General features: G+C 44.6%; 1 protein-coding gene across 4 annotated transcripts in view; it reads left to right on the forward strand.

The window, feature by feature from the left end:
* The first annotated feature begins 563 nt into the window (after positions 1–563).
* Positions 564–16,854, forward strand: part of map3k4 (mitogen-activated protein kinase kinase kinase 4) — a 28,081-nt gene continuing 11,790 nt past the window's right edge. For 2 of the 4 annotated variants that reach the window (XM_020632789.3, XM_020632791.3), the window contains exons 1-13: positions 564–785; positions 8,408–8,598; positions 8,710–10,151; positions 11,958–12,218; positions 12,322–12,474; positions 12,574–12,731; positions 13,414–13,530; positions 13,622–13,721; positions 13,873–13,956; positions 14,053–14,322; positions 14,410–14,559; positions 15,226–15,387; positions 16,133–16,266. In XM_020632789.3, the coding sequence (XP_020488445.2) occupies positions 754–785; positions 8,408–8,598; positions 8,710–10,151; positions 11,958–12,218; positions 12,322–12,474; positions 12,574–12,731; positions 13,414–13,530; positions 13,622–13,721; positions 13,873–13,956; positions 14,053–14,322; positions 14,410–14,559; positions 15,226–15,387; positions 16,133–16,266 (3,254 nt within the window). In that variant the 5' untranslated portion in view covers positions 564–753. Of the gene's footprint in view, positions 786–1,035; positions 1,059–3,453; positions 3,486–8,407; positions 8,599–8,709; positions 10,152–11,957; positions 12,219–12,321; positions 12,475–12,573; positions 12,732–13,413; positions 13,531–13,621; positions 13,722–13,872; positions 13,957–14,052; positions 14,323–14,409; positions 14,560–15,225; positions 15,388–16,132; positions 16,267–16,854 lie in introns of those variants that run through there. The other 2 variants (XM_020632790.3, XM_029277127.2) reach the window with 2 other exon arrangements.

A 16,854-nucleotide genomic window follows, 5' to 3' on the forward strand; every position in this document is an offset into this window, starting at 1 on the left:
TCTATTTTTTAAATCTATTTTTTGTACATTCGTAATTTTTCTTTTTTTATTTAAATTGTACTATGTTCTTTTTGTCTGCAATCTTTGCTCTTTGCTCTTAGTGTTACAGAAACACTATAAATTTCCCAATAGTGGGATAAATAAAGGATTATCTTATTTTATCTTAAAATAAATCTTTGTAAAATGTGTTGGTCTGGGTAGATAAATGTCATTTTTCTTAAAACAATTAAAATGGATTTATAGCGTTTTGGAAAAGAGCTCTTCATATGTATTCATCTTTTATTTATTTTTTACGTTTATAAACCAAACAAAGTGTAAAATATATTATAATTATTATTATTATTATTATTATTATAAGACAAATCGTTGTCAAACTTTGCTACAAAATAATGAAGTTGTATTTAATAAAGAGCCATGAGGAAGTCTAAAGTTAAAACACCAGGTTCACCAAAAAATAAGATCCTGATCCCAACATCACTGCAAAAACAAGCGCTGCATAGTTCCGACCGTAAATGACCTATCCGGGCTGCCGTAGTCATGCAAGATTGTGGCACTCCTCCTCAATGAACGTTGGAAAGATGGCGACGGCATACGCACAAGCGAGAGTCAACAGTGCCGGCGGGTAGAAAGTGCTCCAAAGAGACACAAATCCGGGTTTTTTTTGCAAACATTTGACGGTGCAAAGTGCGACTGAAGGCCTCCAGACATGATTTAGTCCATGCACGGATAGGAACGAGACCCCGCCGCTTCGCTATGGAGCCTCCGGATCGCAACAAGCCCAGCAGGTATTGCGAATTTGTTGAGCAGACACTACACCATCAGGACCTCGGCACTTGCCAAATAGGGAGCTGAACGCGACACCGCAGTCGAGTCTGAGAAACCGACTTCCTGCCAAATAGTGAGACGCGTGCAGTTTCTGCAATTTGCAAACACTTTTAGAGTTGCAAACTTTTTTAGAGCAACACTTTCAGACGATTTTAACTGATGCTCTTCTCTTATCAGAGCCTCGTTTGCTAGAGAGAGAGAGAGAGAAAGCGAAATGCTCTCCTGATGAGGAGGTAACATGAGGGTGTTGTTTTTTTTTTTTGTTTTTTTTGTAGTTGTAGTGCAACATGTCAGAGAACAAGCTAGCTAACATGCTAGCTGTGGATTGTCACTTTTATTGTTCACATGCAAGTTTCTCTGAACACAAACAAACCGAGATGACTCTGGAGTCGTTTTGCAGTTTGGAGCTCGGACGTTAAACTCGACGTTGTGTTGTTGATGTTGTTGTTGTTGTTTATTTCACGTTGCCAGAGCATGCATTTCATCATCATAACTTCGCTGTGCATTAGCTAGCATGTCGCTCCACTGTTGTTGTTTAATCCTCCGGCTGGTGTCGGCGCTCCTGTTGTTGTTGTTGTTGTTGTTGTTGTTTTCTTCTCTCTCTTGTGCATCTATTTATTCTGATTTTGATGCATTCTGCAGGATGATTTCATCTCAGTTACATGAAGAGGTCTGGAGCTCTTTTAGACAATCTGTTGCAAATGTTTGCAGCAACAAATGTTCAGTCAGCTGTTATTTGTGTTTCTGTGGTCAAATCTGTCACGATTATTTTAAATGTTTACGGCAGCTAAATTATTATTATTATTATTATTATTGGTTTTATTGACACTTTAAGAACATTCAGCAGAATATTTCTACAAAAGCTTCTAATAAGAGAATGAAAAAAAAAAGCTTTAAGTTAGACTGAGTGGATTTTTTAAATTAATCAATTAATCTTTATTTGTTTAGCGCCAATTTATATCAGATGTTATCTCGAGACACTTCACAAAAGATCAGGTAAAAGATCTGTTTTCACATGTTACAAAGACCTAACATGAATCCATCGTGAGAGCAGCAAGGGAACACGATTAAGAAATGAAAGCTCACAAATCAGGATTATCAAATCAGACAATAGATATTGACAAAAAGATCAAATGGACGAAACAACAAACATGTTGACAAGTCAGCGTTAATCTTTCGAGCAAACTTGCTGGAGTTTATCTTAAATATAAATAACACCCGTATCAAATGTCTAAGAGTTGCACTTCCAGATTCCTTCGTAGAAAGACATTTTTAAAAAAGCTTCACCTTGAAGAGCACAAACAAACAAACAAACAAACAGGCATCCACAGCTACTAATGACTTATATTGACGTAAGAGAAGAGAGATAATGTGTTTATAAAACGTATGCACACAGATGATGATGTTGCACAGTGGGAAAATATATATATATATATATATATATATATTTATAGCGCAGACAGAAAAGTGATATTGCAAATGTGTTCTGCAGTAGAACAAATACGACTTGTAAAGGTAAAAGAGAGAAAAATAGATGCATAGCATGAATTAAGTCTAACTAGTACAGGTAGAAAATATATATTGCACAGTAAGAAACATATTTCAGATTGAATAAAACTAATCTCTGCATGAAGTAGTTTGTGAGCTTTATGTTTTTGGGGAATGGTATCTCTTAGTTTTCCAGGCGTGCAATGTGAACTCTGTCTCAAGGCAACAAGAACAAACACTGTCCTGTCATTGAACTGAGATAAAACCCAATTTCTATTTCTTGGAGTCACTTTTACTGACAGACTTTGTCCTTTAAGAGTCAAGTTGCACATGTTTCTACTTTCACTATGTCGTTTTCAGTCTGCCCTTTTTATTTAACATGAATGAGGTTAAACAATATTTGATCTATAAATAGTTGCAGACATGTGAACTGCTGGACTCATTACTCTCACTACTACTTAGAAAGGATACTGTTAAGTACTTTTCATGGTGGACTTTTTGAGTAATCTGATGTCAGAGTTCTCGACATGAGAACACAAATAAGCCTTTTTACTTTTGTTTATTGTTGAAATGATTCATCATGCTGTTTGCTCACATTGCACAGTAAAGGAGCGTTCTTCTTGAGGTATGCATACTTTTAAAGACACTCGTAAAGTATTTGTCCTCGTTTGTACACATCTCCTAATCAGAATTCTTTAATGTTTGCCCCTGACTGCTGACACACACACACACCCCTCAGGAATCTGCTGTTATGTCTTCCACCTCTCCTCCCTTTTTCTCGTCCTTGCATGCAGTCTGCAGAGCGAGTGACTCTGAAGGGCATTTATCACGCCCGGATCAGCTTTGTCATCGGCGATAATCCGGGTTTTGAGCAAATAGCTTGTTTCTTTGTCTGTAATGATTGAGTGCCAGCCAGTTGTTATTCCCCTGCACCCTTGAGGCCGCTCAGTCCAGGGTGGACACACAAACAGCTCGGGTGATTGTGCAATACGAGGGCCTGTTACTGTAATCGCTGTCCTGTATTGTTGCACAAAGAAACATACTGAGACATTAACCTTGCTATTCCTGGAAGCAAGTCAGTGTCAGACATTCATCGCAATAGATACAGGGTTTGTTTTTTCAGTTTCATTTTGATGTTCAGTTCAGTGTGCATGCATGTTTCTGGCTGCAAGGTAAGCATGCTCCAGAGAGCTCTATATATATGTCTGTGCAGTGTTTTCATTGTATGCATGTATTCATATTAAGTCTGAGTTTGGATGTTTGGAATATGACAATAATTGAGGATTCATGCCTGAAGCTGCGAAATGTTTAGTCATGTTATGTCATGCATTTTGTGATTGTTACTTACATACACCGCCAACATGTCTGCAAGTTTCCAGGAGCATTGTGCATGTGTGAAAGCATCACTATAGACTGTGAAGCAACAAACAGATCCTTTTATTCACCGTGACAAATGTACATGCTTAAACACTTATCGCGAGCTGAGTTCAAACTGAACACCGCCCAGAGAAAGATGAGTTATGCGATTGCTCTGTAATTGAGGGCCGTTGCAAGTAACAGAGGTCCTTTGTCAATAATGCGTCGTCCTCTAATTCAGTCTGAAGACATTGTGTCTCGAAAAGCATTCCAGAGATTTCAGGATGTGGTGTAGTAGTGTGCACGGCAGATAGCAGCTTGGAGCCCCAGAGACGCTCCCGGGTAGAGCTCATTAATGCCTGCATTTGTCAGGAGCACAGGCTGTGGAATACAGATGGACCATCCGGTACCATTTCCTAATCTGCATCCTGTCTCTGCCCACACCTGCTTTTAGAGAAGGCAGTGCTGCTTGCACATTCTGTCACTCTCATCTGTCGTTTCCCTTCTTAAACAATGGGATCTTTGTCACGGTTAAACTTTTAGCAATTGATGTTGCTAACACGCTGCAGGAGGAAGATTGTGTAATGTAATAATTTATGGAGAAGGGAAACGATTAGTTGTTTGTTTCTGCAGAATATGTCACTGCTATGCACAACTCAAGTTGAATCTGCCAACTTTTTTTTGCTTGTGATCACAATTCCAGATTACATTGCAGAGGTGGAGCACACTGCTGCCTGCACTGTGTTTATAATGCACGATGCATACAGTGGAAAACATGTAATTACACCATTTACCTCATGCTGCAGCCAGCAGTCTGCAAGCGGTGTTTACAATTAGGTGCATTCAGATCACGTTGTTCGTTGTGGTTTATGAGCTTCCACTTGTACCTTAAGGTCTGTTTTTTCTCCTACTGAGGTTATTCGGGTGATGTATGAAGGCAAACAAAAAAGAAGCTGAGCTGTCTTCTAGACTTACTGATTGCTTATAGGATCATGCAGTGCAGAAACAAACCTCTCTCCTGTGCAGTGTAAAGTGAAGTGCATTGCACAGTTAAATGTAGGAGAGGTTAGGAGGTCCGCTCCTGGAAATGTCACACTGTTCCAGAGAAGGGTGGGGTCAAGTATGTTGTGTTCATTGTTCCTGAATTCTCTCAGGCTGCGGAGCAAATTGTGATCGCTGCATCAGCTCTGCCTGTTCATAAGGGACACACAGCACGTCATAGATGCATACTTTTCATGCATCAGCTGCACAAACACTCACATCTGTGTAGCTGTGCACACATAGGATTTTTTATATTCTTATGCCTCGCAGGTTAGCCCTGGGCCAAAATTAGAAACCAGCAGAACACATCCTATTTTACAGTGGGTGGTAATCAAAAAATCTGGATTTAGCCTACCGAGCATTAGTTATGCCAGCATGACCCAATTGTGGGGGGAGAGTGTGCTCTTGCAAAACCTTTCTCCTCCTTTTTCCTCCCTCTGGAAAAAAAAATCCCCTTTTTCGTTCGGGCATTGTGAGCAAGTGTGCTCACCAACCAGCTGTGTGCTATTCAGCTGTGGGCCTCACGGGCCACGTGTCACCACTATACAATGGCGTGCCCCCCTTTCCTGGTACAATGGTGTGGATGGGTGGGGTCAAAGGTCAGCCCCCCCCCCCCCCGACTCTAGCAGCCCTTGGTATCACTGCTTCAGTCACTATACAGAAAAGACGCTCGATTTTTTGGTGCTGTTTATTATGCACTCGGTGTCTCTGCCTAGGGGCTTTAACATTCCACCGGCCCTTTATTGGAGGCCCAATGAGCCATCAGATGAGCCATTGAGACCAGCCAGACACCATCTGCAGTGATAATTCACCAGTGTCAGCCAGGCAGGGACAGCTTGAGGAGTGGACCACGCTGCAGCGATGGTTAACTGCAGGGCATGCAGGCAAGTTTCTTTTTTTTTTTTGCAGCCTGCTGCACGTAGGTTTTGGGAAAAAAAAAAAGGCAAAGAATTCAGAAGAGGAATGTGGACAGAGTATTTTTCGCTGCAGCACAATCTGTGCTTGAAGCGTGTCATGGCAACCAAACAAACAAACTGGCAGTGATGGCGTCATTGGTTCCGCCGTCATTCCTGAGCGATTAAGTCACGCGTTCTGCCTCGTAGAGATGTTGTTGTTTTTTTTTTAAACTTCACATGCATGTACTATTTCTGTCCTCAGACACCTCACACCCCGCACACATTTGGAATGTTTACAAATGTGCAAAGAATCTGATGTTACGTGCGACAGACACAGCGGGCGGTGTGTCTCGATATACCTGTCGTGACTTTTTGCATTGCAAATGCACAGCGATTTGTCTGTTGTTGTGTTGCTCAAAAAGCCTTATTGTAACATGCAAGATGTCTTTCTGTGCCTTCTCGTGCATGCATACTGAAAAGATCACTGTTGTGCTTCCTGCAGAACAAGCCCCTGCACTACTTCTCATAGAACACTCGAGCCTTTATGAGTTTTCTAACTCTGTAAATTGGAGTCTGTGGTGGTTAAGATGACTGTGTGAGACTCGCATTATTCTTGCAGCGTTTTTTCCTTCATGAAATCTTTAATGCGTCTTGCTGCATTTTGAATTTGCAGGAGGGGTTTGCACTGCAGCAGGTGTCTGTTGCCATGCATGTAGCTCGCAGCTGCTCCCTGGGGACTCTGTGTGTGTGCAAAGAAACACATTTTGCAAAGAGGGGCAGATGGGGAATAGAAGTCTGGACTCTCACTCTGTGTGGTTCTTTGCAAAGTGATTTCCTGATTATCCCTCCCTCCCTCACACGCGCTCCCCCGTGCAAGTGTGTGTGCCCCCTTTCAACTGTGTCGACGCAGAAGCCAGCAGGCGCGTGTTGGGGAATGTCTTTCACTGAGATGATCGATGGGGGGGGGGGGCACATGGTGACCAGCACACAGACGGCTCGTTTCATGCCCCTCCTCTTCTTCCTTTTTTTTTTGTTTTTGTTGGTGGGGTCAGACCTTTCCAACCTTTCGCTCTAATCCTATTAAAAGCCCCTCAGAAAGGCATTAGGGTATAAAGCTTTGACATTGTAATCTGGGAAGGCGTGCTGCTTGCACTCTTGCACTTTTTTTTCTTCCCCTCCTTTTTCGCCCAGAAGGATTTCAAGTGATTACAATGTTTGCTTTTTCTGCAGAATAAGATGCATCATATTCTGCAATCAGAGGTTTTTTTTTTTTTTGTTTTAGCAGATGTGAAACATGAAAAATGAGAGCACTGCGTTTGCATATTGCCCAACACCTTCTACACTTCTTTGTGGACGTGAGTCACAGTTCTCAGTCAAATCTTGATTTTTCACAGTTTACAGTTGATGACTGAGCAGAGTTAAAGAGGTTTTTACTATTTCTCCCTTGCTCTGGTTGAGCCATTATGTTTACCTAGACCGAGAGAGAGAGCCCACAGCTTATTATCCTGTGTCTGGAGGGCTGTGGTCATGAGCAGAGCTCTGCTGCCGTCGGTTCAGGAGGCAGCCAGCCAGTCAGGCTCCAAAAGACAGACGACTCATCGGTAGAAGCAGACATGCAGTCTCGTTGCAGTTTAGCAACTCGTTTGCCGTGGCATTAGAGGAGATTTGCTGCACACTCTGTTATGGGTGCAAACAAACCAGCGCTGTTTGACCTTGAGCACACATTTCTTTAGTGTCCTTGTGTGGTATGACTGAAACGGTTTCATGTAGTGTCTTGCTTGCTGGTGACTTCACTTCAAGGGAAGAACAGTTGTAATTGTAAAGATACAAATCTAACTCAGTGATTTCTGTGGTCAGCACATCATATTCTTTGCTTTGGATACAAATCAGTGCTACACTTTCATTTTCAGATATGCGTACCAAAATCTCTGTAGCTTAAAAGAAAAATACACTTCATGGGGCGTGCTGGACTCATGCAACTGTTAGCTAATTGCTCCTAGAAAGAAGAAAACCTTTTCTTCCTGATACTGACGGTACTTTTTTAAGGCTGCTTAATTTGCTCTGCAGATTAAATTGTATTGCTGCTGTGTTTATTTTTTTAACCATTTCTCAATTTTCCAGATTCATTCAATTTCCAGAACACTTAAAAGTGAAGCAGACACACATAAAACTGAATCAAGATCATATTTGTTTGATGTGTTTTTGCTTGTTTTACTGTGCTTGTAATCGGCATTGGAATTGAGGGAAACCTCTGTGTCTTATCGAGAACAAATAAAGGTTTGAAATGAAATGAAATGAAATATGTTGTAACAGTTGACGATTGATTTGAATTTAGGAATTATTTGATATCAAAATTCCTTGCACTTATGTTTCTTGTTTGTGTTTAACATACATATTATAGTTGATTAATTTAGGGATTATGATTGACTGGCATTTTACATTTAAGATAAAAAAAAAAAAGAAGGAAAATAAGTCGGGGGTGCTTGATAGCCTAGTGGTTATGTTGTGCTGCAGTCCTCGTTGCAGAGGTTGGGGGCTCGAATCCGGCCTCGGCCCTTTGTTGCATGTCACCCTCACTCTCTCTCCTCCCCACGTTCCTGTCTATCTTCAGCTGTCTTATCTAATAAAGGCAAAAAAGCCTGAGAAATATCTTTGGGAAAAAAAGTCGCCGCTACCCCCTGCAGTTCTCCAAAAGCAGCCTGAAAGATTTAAAGATTTAAGAACCCCCCTTTGAAGATCCAGCTCATGCTGATACTTTGTTCTGTCTGTATTTACATGGATTGTCATTTTGTTGTTTGCAGGCAGGCCAAGCCAGTGGACGATGCATCCCAACAGAACTCTGCGTTGGATGAATCCTGGGACTCTCCCAGTGAAGAAGAGGGAGCTCTGTATGGTTCGTCACCTCCTTATACCAACCGTCAGATGAAGCGGATGTCCGGCAAGCATCAGAGGAACAGCCAGACGAGGAACGCCGGAAGATCTCCCAACAAGGGTAAAATTCATCCAACTAAAACCTGAATTAAATACATTTAAAGAAAGTGTTTGACCCTGGTGTATGCGTTGTACTGACTAGGCAGGTGTGTGTTTTCTGTGTTTATTTCAGCGGAGGTGAACCCGTCTGTGCAGAGGGAGACCCCCAGGCCGGCAGAGGCCCCCGAGGAGCACAGCTACAAGCAGGGCAAGAAGCAGAGGGCCACGCTGCGCTCCACCGAGAGAGACCACAAGAAGACGTTTGAAGGCGCCTTCATGCTGGATCCGCTCTCGAAGTCCGGTCCCTTCAGCGCCCTCAACATGGATCCCAGGAAGCACTACCTGAGCTTGGGCTGCAGCAGCGGCAAGCAGCCCGTGTCCATGCCCTTCATGGTACGGACGCACCGCCAGACGTCGAGGACGGACTGCCCCGCCGACCGCCTCAAGTTCTTTGAAACTCTGCGGCTGCTGCTCAAGCTCACGTCTATGTCCTCCAAGAGGAAGGAGAAGGAGCAGCGGGGCCTCGAGAACATGGCCTTCATGGGTCACAACAACGAGGTCATCTGGTTGGAGCTGCAGGCGTGGCACGCGCGTCGCTCCACCGGCGACCAGGACGTTTTTCTTTTCACCGCCCGCCAGGCCATCCCGGACATCATCAACGAGGTGCTGCACTTTAAGGTCAACTACCCCAGTCTGAGAGGCGCCCAGTGTGTGGGCTCTCAGATATTTGACTATCAGAGCACCCCAGATCTCGTCAGCGGAGAGGAGACGGAGCCCGCCGTAGCCGAGACCAACCACTGTGGAGTCGACCCCTGGGGCTTCAGCGCCTTCCACTCGTCGGCGATGAACGCGGCGGAGCCTCTGGGATCCGGCGCCGACTGCAGGGAGCACCTTCAGCGCCAGCGGCTGGCGTTTGAGCAGGTGAAGCGTGTCATGGAGCTGCTGGAGTCGGTCGAGGCCTTGTACCCGTCTTTGCAGGCCCTACAAAAGGACTATGAAAAGTACGCGGCGAGGGACTTTCAGGGCCGTTTGCAGGCGCTCTGCCTGTGGCTCAACATCACCCAGGACCTTAATCAGAAGCTGCGCGTCATGGCCACAGTGCTGGGCCTCCACGATCTTTCCCGCATCGGCTGGCCCATCTTTGAGATCCCCTCACCTCGCTGCTCTCGTGGAAATGAAGAAGAGGACAACGAGGAAGACGAGGAGAACGACTCTACGGCCACTTTTACGGCCGAGAGCGACGCAGAGGACAGGGAAGTCGAGGACGAGGAGGACGAGGAGGTGGTGGAATTTGGACATGTAGCCGACGGAGAGCTGTCTCCAACCCTGACTCCTAAATTTGCTCGCTTGTTGTCGGAAGACGAGTTTCTCCCCACCGCCTCTGCAGGGAGCGCAGAAGCAGCAGCAGCAGCGGGCGGGGGGGTTTTCTGCCCCACGGCCATCTACAGACCGTTTGTGGATAAAGCTCTGAAACAGATGGGACTGCGTAAACTGATCCTCAGACTGCACAAGCTGATGGACCGCTCTCTTCAGAGGTCTAGAGCAGCACTTCTCCGCAACACTCCTGCACTGGAGGTGAGCAGAATCATTTCTTTAACAGCACGATTCATGATTCCCATGATGTGTCATCTACAACTGTAAGTGAAATTCAGAATGTTTACGGGTAAATCCTAACATCCCTAACAATATCATATTGTCCTGTGGAGATAGTAAACATTTATGAGGAGAGGAGGAGGGGAGAGGAGTATCGTAGAAGGGAGGGGAGGAGGGAGAGGAGGTGAGAGGAGGATCTTGGAAGGGAGGGGAGGAGAGAGGGGGAGAGGAGAAGAGGGGAGAGGAGAAGAGAGGAGAGGAGGAGGGAGAGGAGAGGAGAGGAGGGGAGAGGAGTTTCGGAGAAGGGAGGGAATGAGAGAGGAGGAGAGGGGAGGAGAGGGGAGGAGAGGGGAGGAGAGGAAAGGAGAGAGGAGGAGAGGGGAGGAGAGAAAGTACATACATTTTCAGTTGTCCAATTCTTAAGGCCTTTGCACACAGAGTGCAAATTCTGCATGCATATTCTGCCTTTAACCATTTTGTGGAGCCTTTCTGGGTGGTACTGCAAATGCAGTAAAGTAATGAGAACACTTGTTGAATAATTGAATATTCCTCTGAAGTCCGGAGGCTGTGCATATGGACTCAGGAGGAGACACAAGCTGTAGCTGTATAACATATTTAATAGGTGCCAATCCCTCCTCAATTTGAGTTGATGTTTTATGTCATGCAATCCAAAAGAGATGGATCCATAAGAGGTGGAAATCACAGGACAACTTATGATAAAATATGCAATATGTGGACCTTTAACTGTAGAATATAAAATGATCCTTAAAAGGTAAAAGTGCAGGATTATTGTGGATGTTCTCCGCTCACCATGCTTTGTCCTTTTACCTTCTTTTCACCGCTGTCAGACATCATCTCAAAGTATCCTTCTAATTATCTGCTGCCTTGAACTTCTTTGGCCAGAGTGCAATTCTGCAACAGCGCTTTAACAAATCTCCGTAATCAGGCCCAACATTCGAGACTCCCCCACACTCACTTCCTTCAAGAAATCCCTGAAAAATAACCTCTTCAACACGGCCTACAACCACGAACTCCCATCCTCCCCCCTTACATTACTTCTTCTTTGTACTGTCCTAGTCGTTTTTGTTTTTGGTGTTTTTCCCTCGTTAAAGCGTCTTTGAGTGTCCTTTGGCCAAGCGTCATCGACTAGTGATGCTGTGAGTCCAGTTGGCCAGGAAATCTGTACGTTAGGAAACAACGTAGAAGTGAGTGCTGCACTGGGTCAAATCAGGTGCTCTTCAGGAACAGGGGACAATAGTCGAATAGCTAATAAAAAAGTTTGACTGTTTGATTAGAAGAGAAGAAATGAAGTGTGGAGAGGCTGTCTTAAACTGAAAGTCTGAGGCACTCTGATAACATAGAAAAATCCTTTATTTAACAGGGATTGTCAACGCGTTTCGACTCTGCTGAGTCTTCGTCAGGACATGATTGATAAAGATGAGACAGGTGCTTAAATAGGGTGTCATGTGACGTCATGGAACAAGTTCTGAAATATTTTAGTGTCATAATGAGTTTTTTATTATCTATAGGGCTACATTAGATTGCTAGTATTTTGTATTTTGTCCCAATCCTAATCTTTGCAGCGCTGGCCTAAGATATGCCATGACTGACCAATCAGTAAACACATAGTTTAGAATACTGTCTTTTAAAAGTAAGCCAAGCAACAACAAAAACATTTATTCCGAGGTTATAATGAAGCGGGGGAGTAAAATGAAAAAGGCTGTTGTCACACAGGTTAGCCGTGGTGCTCTCAAGACATTCTGAATTAACTTGATCTTCCACCTGCAGTTTTCAGATTTCCCCGACCCCATGCTCTACAGTGATTACCTGCCAGAACTGTCCCGCCACCTGTCCTGTAGCGGCCCTGTTCACCCGGAGCTCGGAGCCGAAATGGTGTCCTGGGAGGATATGCTGGAAATGGACCTCCCGTCCTTCCAGCCGGCGTTCCTCGTGCTGTGCAGAGTCCTCCTCAACGTCATTCACGAATGCCTTAAACTGCGACTCGAACAGAGGCCCGCCGGAGAGCCGTCGCTGCTCAGCATCAAACAGGCAAGCAGCTGTAGAAACCCTGTAGACTTTTAAACACTCATTCATGCTTTGTCTGTTCAGGTAGGAAGTCTAAACACTGTGTTTGTATGTTTGTGCTCTGCAGTTGGTGCGCGAGTGTAAAGAAGTTCTTAAAGGCGGTCTACTGATGAAGCAGTATTATCAGTTCATGCTGCGCGGCGTGGTGACCGACGCTCAGGGCTTGCAGACGAATGCAAATATTGACGAGTTTGAAGAAGACCTTCACAAGATGCTGGTGGTAAGATGAGCTCAAAGTGCATAATATGTACTATGTGCATTATTCATGTGCAAGTTCTGCATTAAAGATCCTGTTTTTGTCTCGCATCTGTTCCCGTAGGTCTACTTCGACTACATGCACAGTTGGATCCAGATGTTGCAGCAGCTGCCTCAGGCCTCTCACAGCCTAAAGAACCTGTTAGAGGAGGAGTGGAACTTCACAAAGGTCATCACTCCTTACATCCGCGGAGGAGAGGCGCAGTCTGGGAAGCTTTTTTGGTCAGTCAACGACCTAAACACCAAACCGACATCAATATTTGTGCAATTTTTTGTACAAAGATACAATGTGTACACGAGCTAGCACCTGTAGGAAATCACATCATCCTCCAATCCCATCCCCTACCTTATAAACAAAACAACAAAGATACATAAGTAAATAAAAAATGGAGGCGAGAGGAGAGGAGGAGAGATGAGAGTAGGGAAGGAGAGAGGAGGAGGGGAGAGGAGGAGAGAAGAGAGGAGGGAAGGAGAGAGGAGGAGGGGAGAGAGGAGAGGAGGAGGAGAGGAGGAGAGAAGAGAGGAGAGGAGGAGAGATGAGAGGAGGGAAGGAGAGAGGAGGAGGGGAGAGGAGGAGAGAAGAGAGGAGGGAAGGAGAGAGGAGGAGGGGAGAGAGGAGAGGAGGAGGAGAGGAGGAGGAGAGGAGGAGAGAAGAGAGGAGGAGGAGAGATGAGAGAAGAGGGGAGGGAAGGAGAGAGGAGGAGGGGAGAGTGGAGGAGTATGTAACACTTACATACACGATGGTTTTGATTGGATCTCCTAATAAAAATGTAAACAGAAGGGGTGATTATGGGGAACAGAACCTGATGCTCATTTCACCCAGACTTCAAAAAAGCTTGAACCAGTCCTTTAAAGGTGTTACATATACTCTGTAAGAAACTGAGGGTCTCTCTGCTCTTTGCAGTGATATTGCCGGGATGCTGCTGAAATCCACGGGAGAGTTCCTCGACGCCGGCCTGCAAAAGAGCGGTAATGAATTCTGGGAATGTGCAGATGACAGCACTGCCTCGGATGAGATCAGGTACTTTATATTTCCTTCAGCCTTTTATTAAAATATCCTCTTTTTTTATTATCCTCGTGTGAGTGTGTTTTTGATTTTGACCCCCATCCAGGCGGTCGGTAATCGAGACCAGTCGGTCACTCAAGGAGCTGTTCCACGAGGCCAGGGAGCGAGCGTCCAAGGCCCTGGGCTTTGCTAAAATGCTTCGCAAGGTGAGTGAAAGCAGTGAAGAATTTTTCACTCCCCTTGAAACAGAAAGCCACAGTGCAGTTTTTATATCTGTGACCCTGACTTTTTTTAAACACCAAACTAGGACTGTGTGTTCTGACACACTTTTTTTTTTTGTTGCATCCTTCTCTGCAGGACTTAGAGGTTGCTGCAGATTTCAGTATCACCAACGGGGTGACGTCTCTCCTGGATGCACTGAAGAAGGGAAATCATGTCAAGGTGGGTTTTCTTTTTTTTTCTTTCAGTGTTGTCTGTTATAAATCTTTATTTCCTGTCCTGTAGGTATTCATGTACTGTTTCTGTTTTGATATCCAGGTTCAGATTCCAGGCCTGGAGGAGCTGCAGATTTTTGTCCCGTGCGGTTTGAAGGATCAGCGGCCTCTAATCCTGCAGCTTCTGAACGCCGCCGCGGGGAAAGACTGCTCCAAAGAGCCCGACGAGATGAGCGAGGACGAGACCTACCTGCTCATGAGCAAACACGGCGCCGGAGACTCCACCACTGACTCAGACTGGGCTCAGTGGGACGGAGAGCTGCTCAAACTGGTCCCCCAGATGGAAACTGTTGACACTTTAGGAGCCATGAAGGTAAGCGATATTCTCTGTTTTCCGTCTATATGTGTGTGTGGGCGTGGAGTTTAAAAGCCTCTCACCGGGGGTTTGATGGTTGTTCAGGTGGAGAACATGCTGCTGATCGTGATGCACTCGGCTCACCTGGTGGCCCAGAGAAAGGCCTTCCAGCAGTCGATGGAGGACGTGCTGTCTCTGAGCCGGGAGCAAACGTCGAGTCAGCCTCTCATCGCGGGCGCTCTGGAGGAACTCAAGGTACTTGTTTTACCAACCACACACTCTGATTACTAACCAGTTTAAAAAAAAAAAAAAAAAAAGTTTGTCACGCGAGCGTCTCTACAGGTGCACGCCGGTGTCCTACTTTCAATTTGAATATTTTCTGCAGCTGCCATCGTTAACCCAAAATCACCTTGATCTCACAGGATCTATCAGACCAGATTGTAGTGGTAGCTGTAACATTCAAAGCCACAATATCCTCATGTAGTTTACCCACAGTGATGCTTTTTGTTTTTCACTTTGGCTGCTTTCACTGTTAACTTTGAATCTACTGGTTTCTTCTCTGTATTAAAAATCAATCATAATATGATTACTCTCTCTCTCTCTCGCCCGCCCTCTCTCTCTCTCTGTCTCTATCTATCTCTCTCACTCTCTCTCTCTTTCTCCCCCCCCTCTCTCTTTCTCCCCCCTTCTCTCTCTCTCTCTCTCTCTCTCTCTCTTCCTCCCTCTTTCTCACTCACTCTCTCTCGCTCTCTCTCCCTCTCTCTCTCGCTTTCACCCCCCCTCTTTCTCTCTCTCTCTCTCCCTCTCTCTCCCTCTCTCTCTCTTTCTCCCCCTCTTTCTCCCCCCTCTCTCTCTCTTTCCCCCCCCCCCCCTCTCTCTCTCTCTCTCTCTCTCTCTCTCTCTCTCTCTCTGCTGCAACAGAATGAGGCCCTGCAGCTATGCATCAAGATCGGCACGGCCATCGACCGGGTGGAGTACATGTTCACCACAGAGTTTGAGGCCGAGGTGGAGGAGTCGGAGTCAGCCACTTTGCATCAGTACTACAGGGAGGCAATGATTCAGGGCTACAACTTTGCCTTTGAGGTAACTGTAGGAGACACATAGACAATAGATTTTTTGATGGTGTAATCTAAACATCTCGACGGATGTTTCTGTGCTGTGAGGTGTGAAAAGATTGATCTAATCTGAGGGACGTCAAATATTTATCATTTTAAACATGATAAATATTTACGATCCGATATCCCGTCGAGTGGGGATGAACTCCGAGGACAGCAGAGCATGCCTGGATAGTCTTGTGAATAAAATAATAGCCAACTAGGAAGTAAGCTGACTGAAAAATAAAGCACAACAACAGCAAGCAAATCCATTTTTTACTCACCTCCAGCTCGTGCTGCAACATGTACAGAACATGTTCACACCGTTTCAACGACTTTATCCATAGTTTTACTTTCTTTTTCTCAAGAAGTCCAAAACGATCTCCACATGTTGAGACTTGAGATGTTTGTGAGCTGAATCTGTGTGTGGTGTGTTTTGTGTTGGTCATACTGTTTCTCTTCACACACTAACAGAACAAAACTGTTAACTCCATCATTATCTGTCGTCATGTTTGGGGCCTTTTCATCTTCTGTTTAGATTTTTAAAAATCTTTTAGTGTGGTCCAGATGTACTTTCCTCTACTCAGATTTTGTTTTGTGTGTTTGACATAACAGTCCACTTATTTTACATTTCAGCCCCAGCTAATAAAAATAGAGTTTGATGTGATGTGAAGTGATGTTGTTTTTGATGCAGTAATGTTAAATATGTTCCTGTGTGCTGCTTTGTGTTGCAGTACCACAAAGAGGTGGTGCGTCTGATGTCAGGGGAGTTCAGGCAGAGGATCGGGGAACGCTACATAGCGTTTGCCCGCAAGTGGATGACCTATGTGCTGACCAAATGTGAGAGTGGCAGGGGTACCAAGCCCAGGTAAGCACTCACCTTCAATTGTCCCAATTTTTTACTGGATGCTTTTTGTGCAGGCTCTGCAAACCCTCTTTGCTCAGGGATGTTTTTTTGCAGCATTGCTACACTAGTGTAAATAATCCTTGCTTAAAAGTAGAACATACATTTTGTTTTATACCCCATCACCTTTAAAAACATTAAAAGTCGACCTATTCTGCTGATCCCCATTTAAAAAAAAGGGGTGAGGGGGGCCTTAAGGAGACAGCAGGTGAAACAAACCAAGAGGCTGAAATGAGGGTTTTTACTGGAGCTAGTTTAAGATAAATAAGGATTTAAGGTTTTAAGCTGCAAATCATGCAAAGCTACTCTACAGGTTTCACAGACTGATGACATAAAAGGTGAAATTAATTATAATATGGGATCTATAAGATGTAGATCGTCTCAGATTATTGTAGTTAGGTGGATTCTGTAAATGTCGTGATCGACTTTTATATTAATTTTAAGATCTATTATTTACTGTGAAACCAGTTGTGTTTATCCTTTGTGTAAGAGCCACAGCATTGAACCTCTTTTTATTTTAAACCTCCATGCCAAGCTTTTTCTTTGAACCAT

The sequence above is a fragment of the Labrus bergylta genome, chromosome 10, assembly GCF_963930695.1.
Source record: "Labrus bergylta chromosome 10, fLabBer1.1, whole genome shotgun sequence".
In the NCBI taxonomy this organism is placed as follows: domain Eukaryota; kingdom Metazoa; phylum Chordata; class Actinopteri; order Labriformes; family Labridae; genus Labrus; species Labrus bergylta.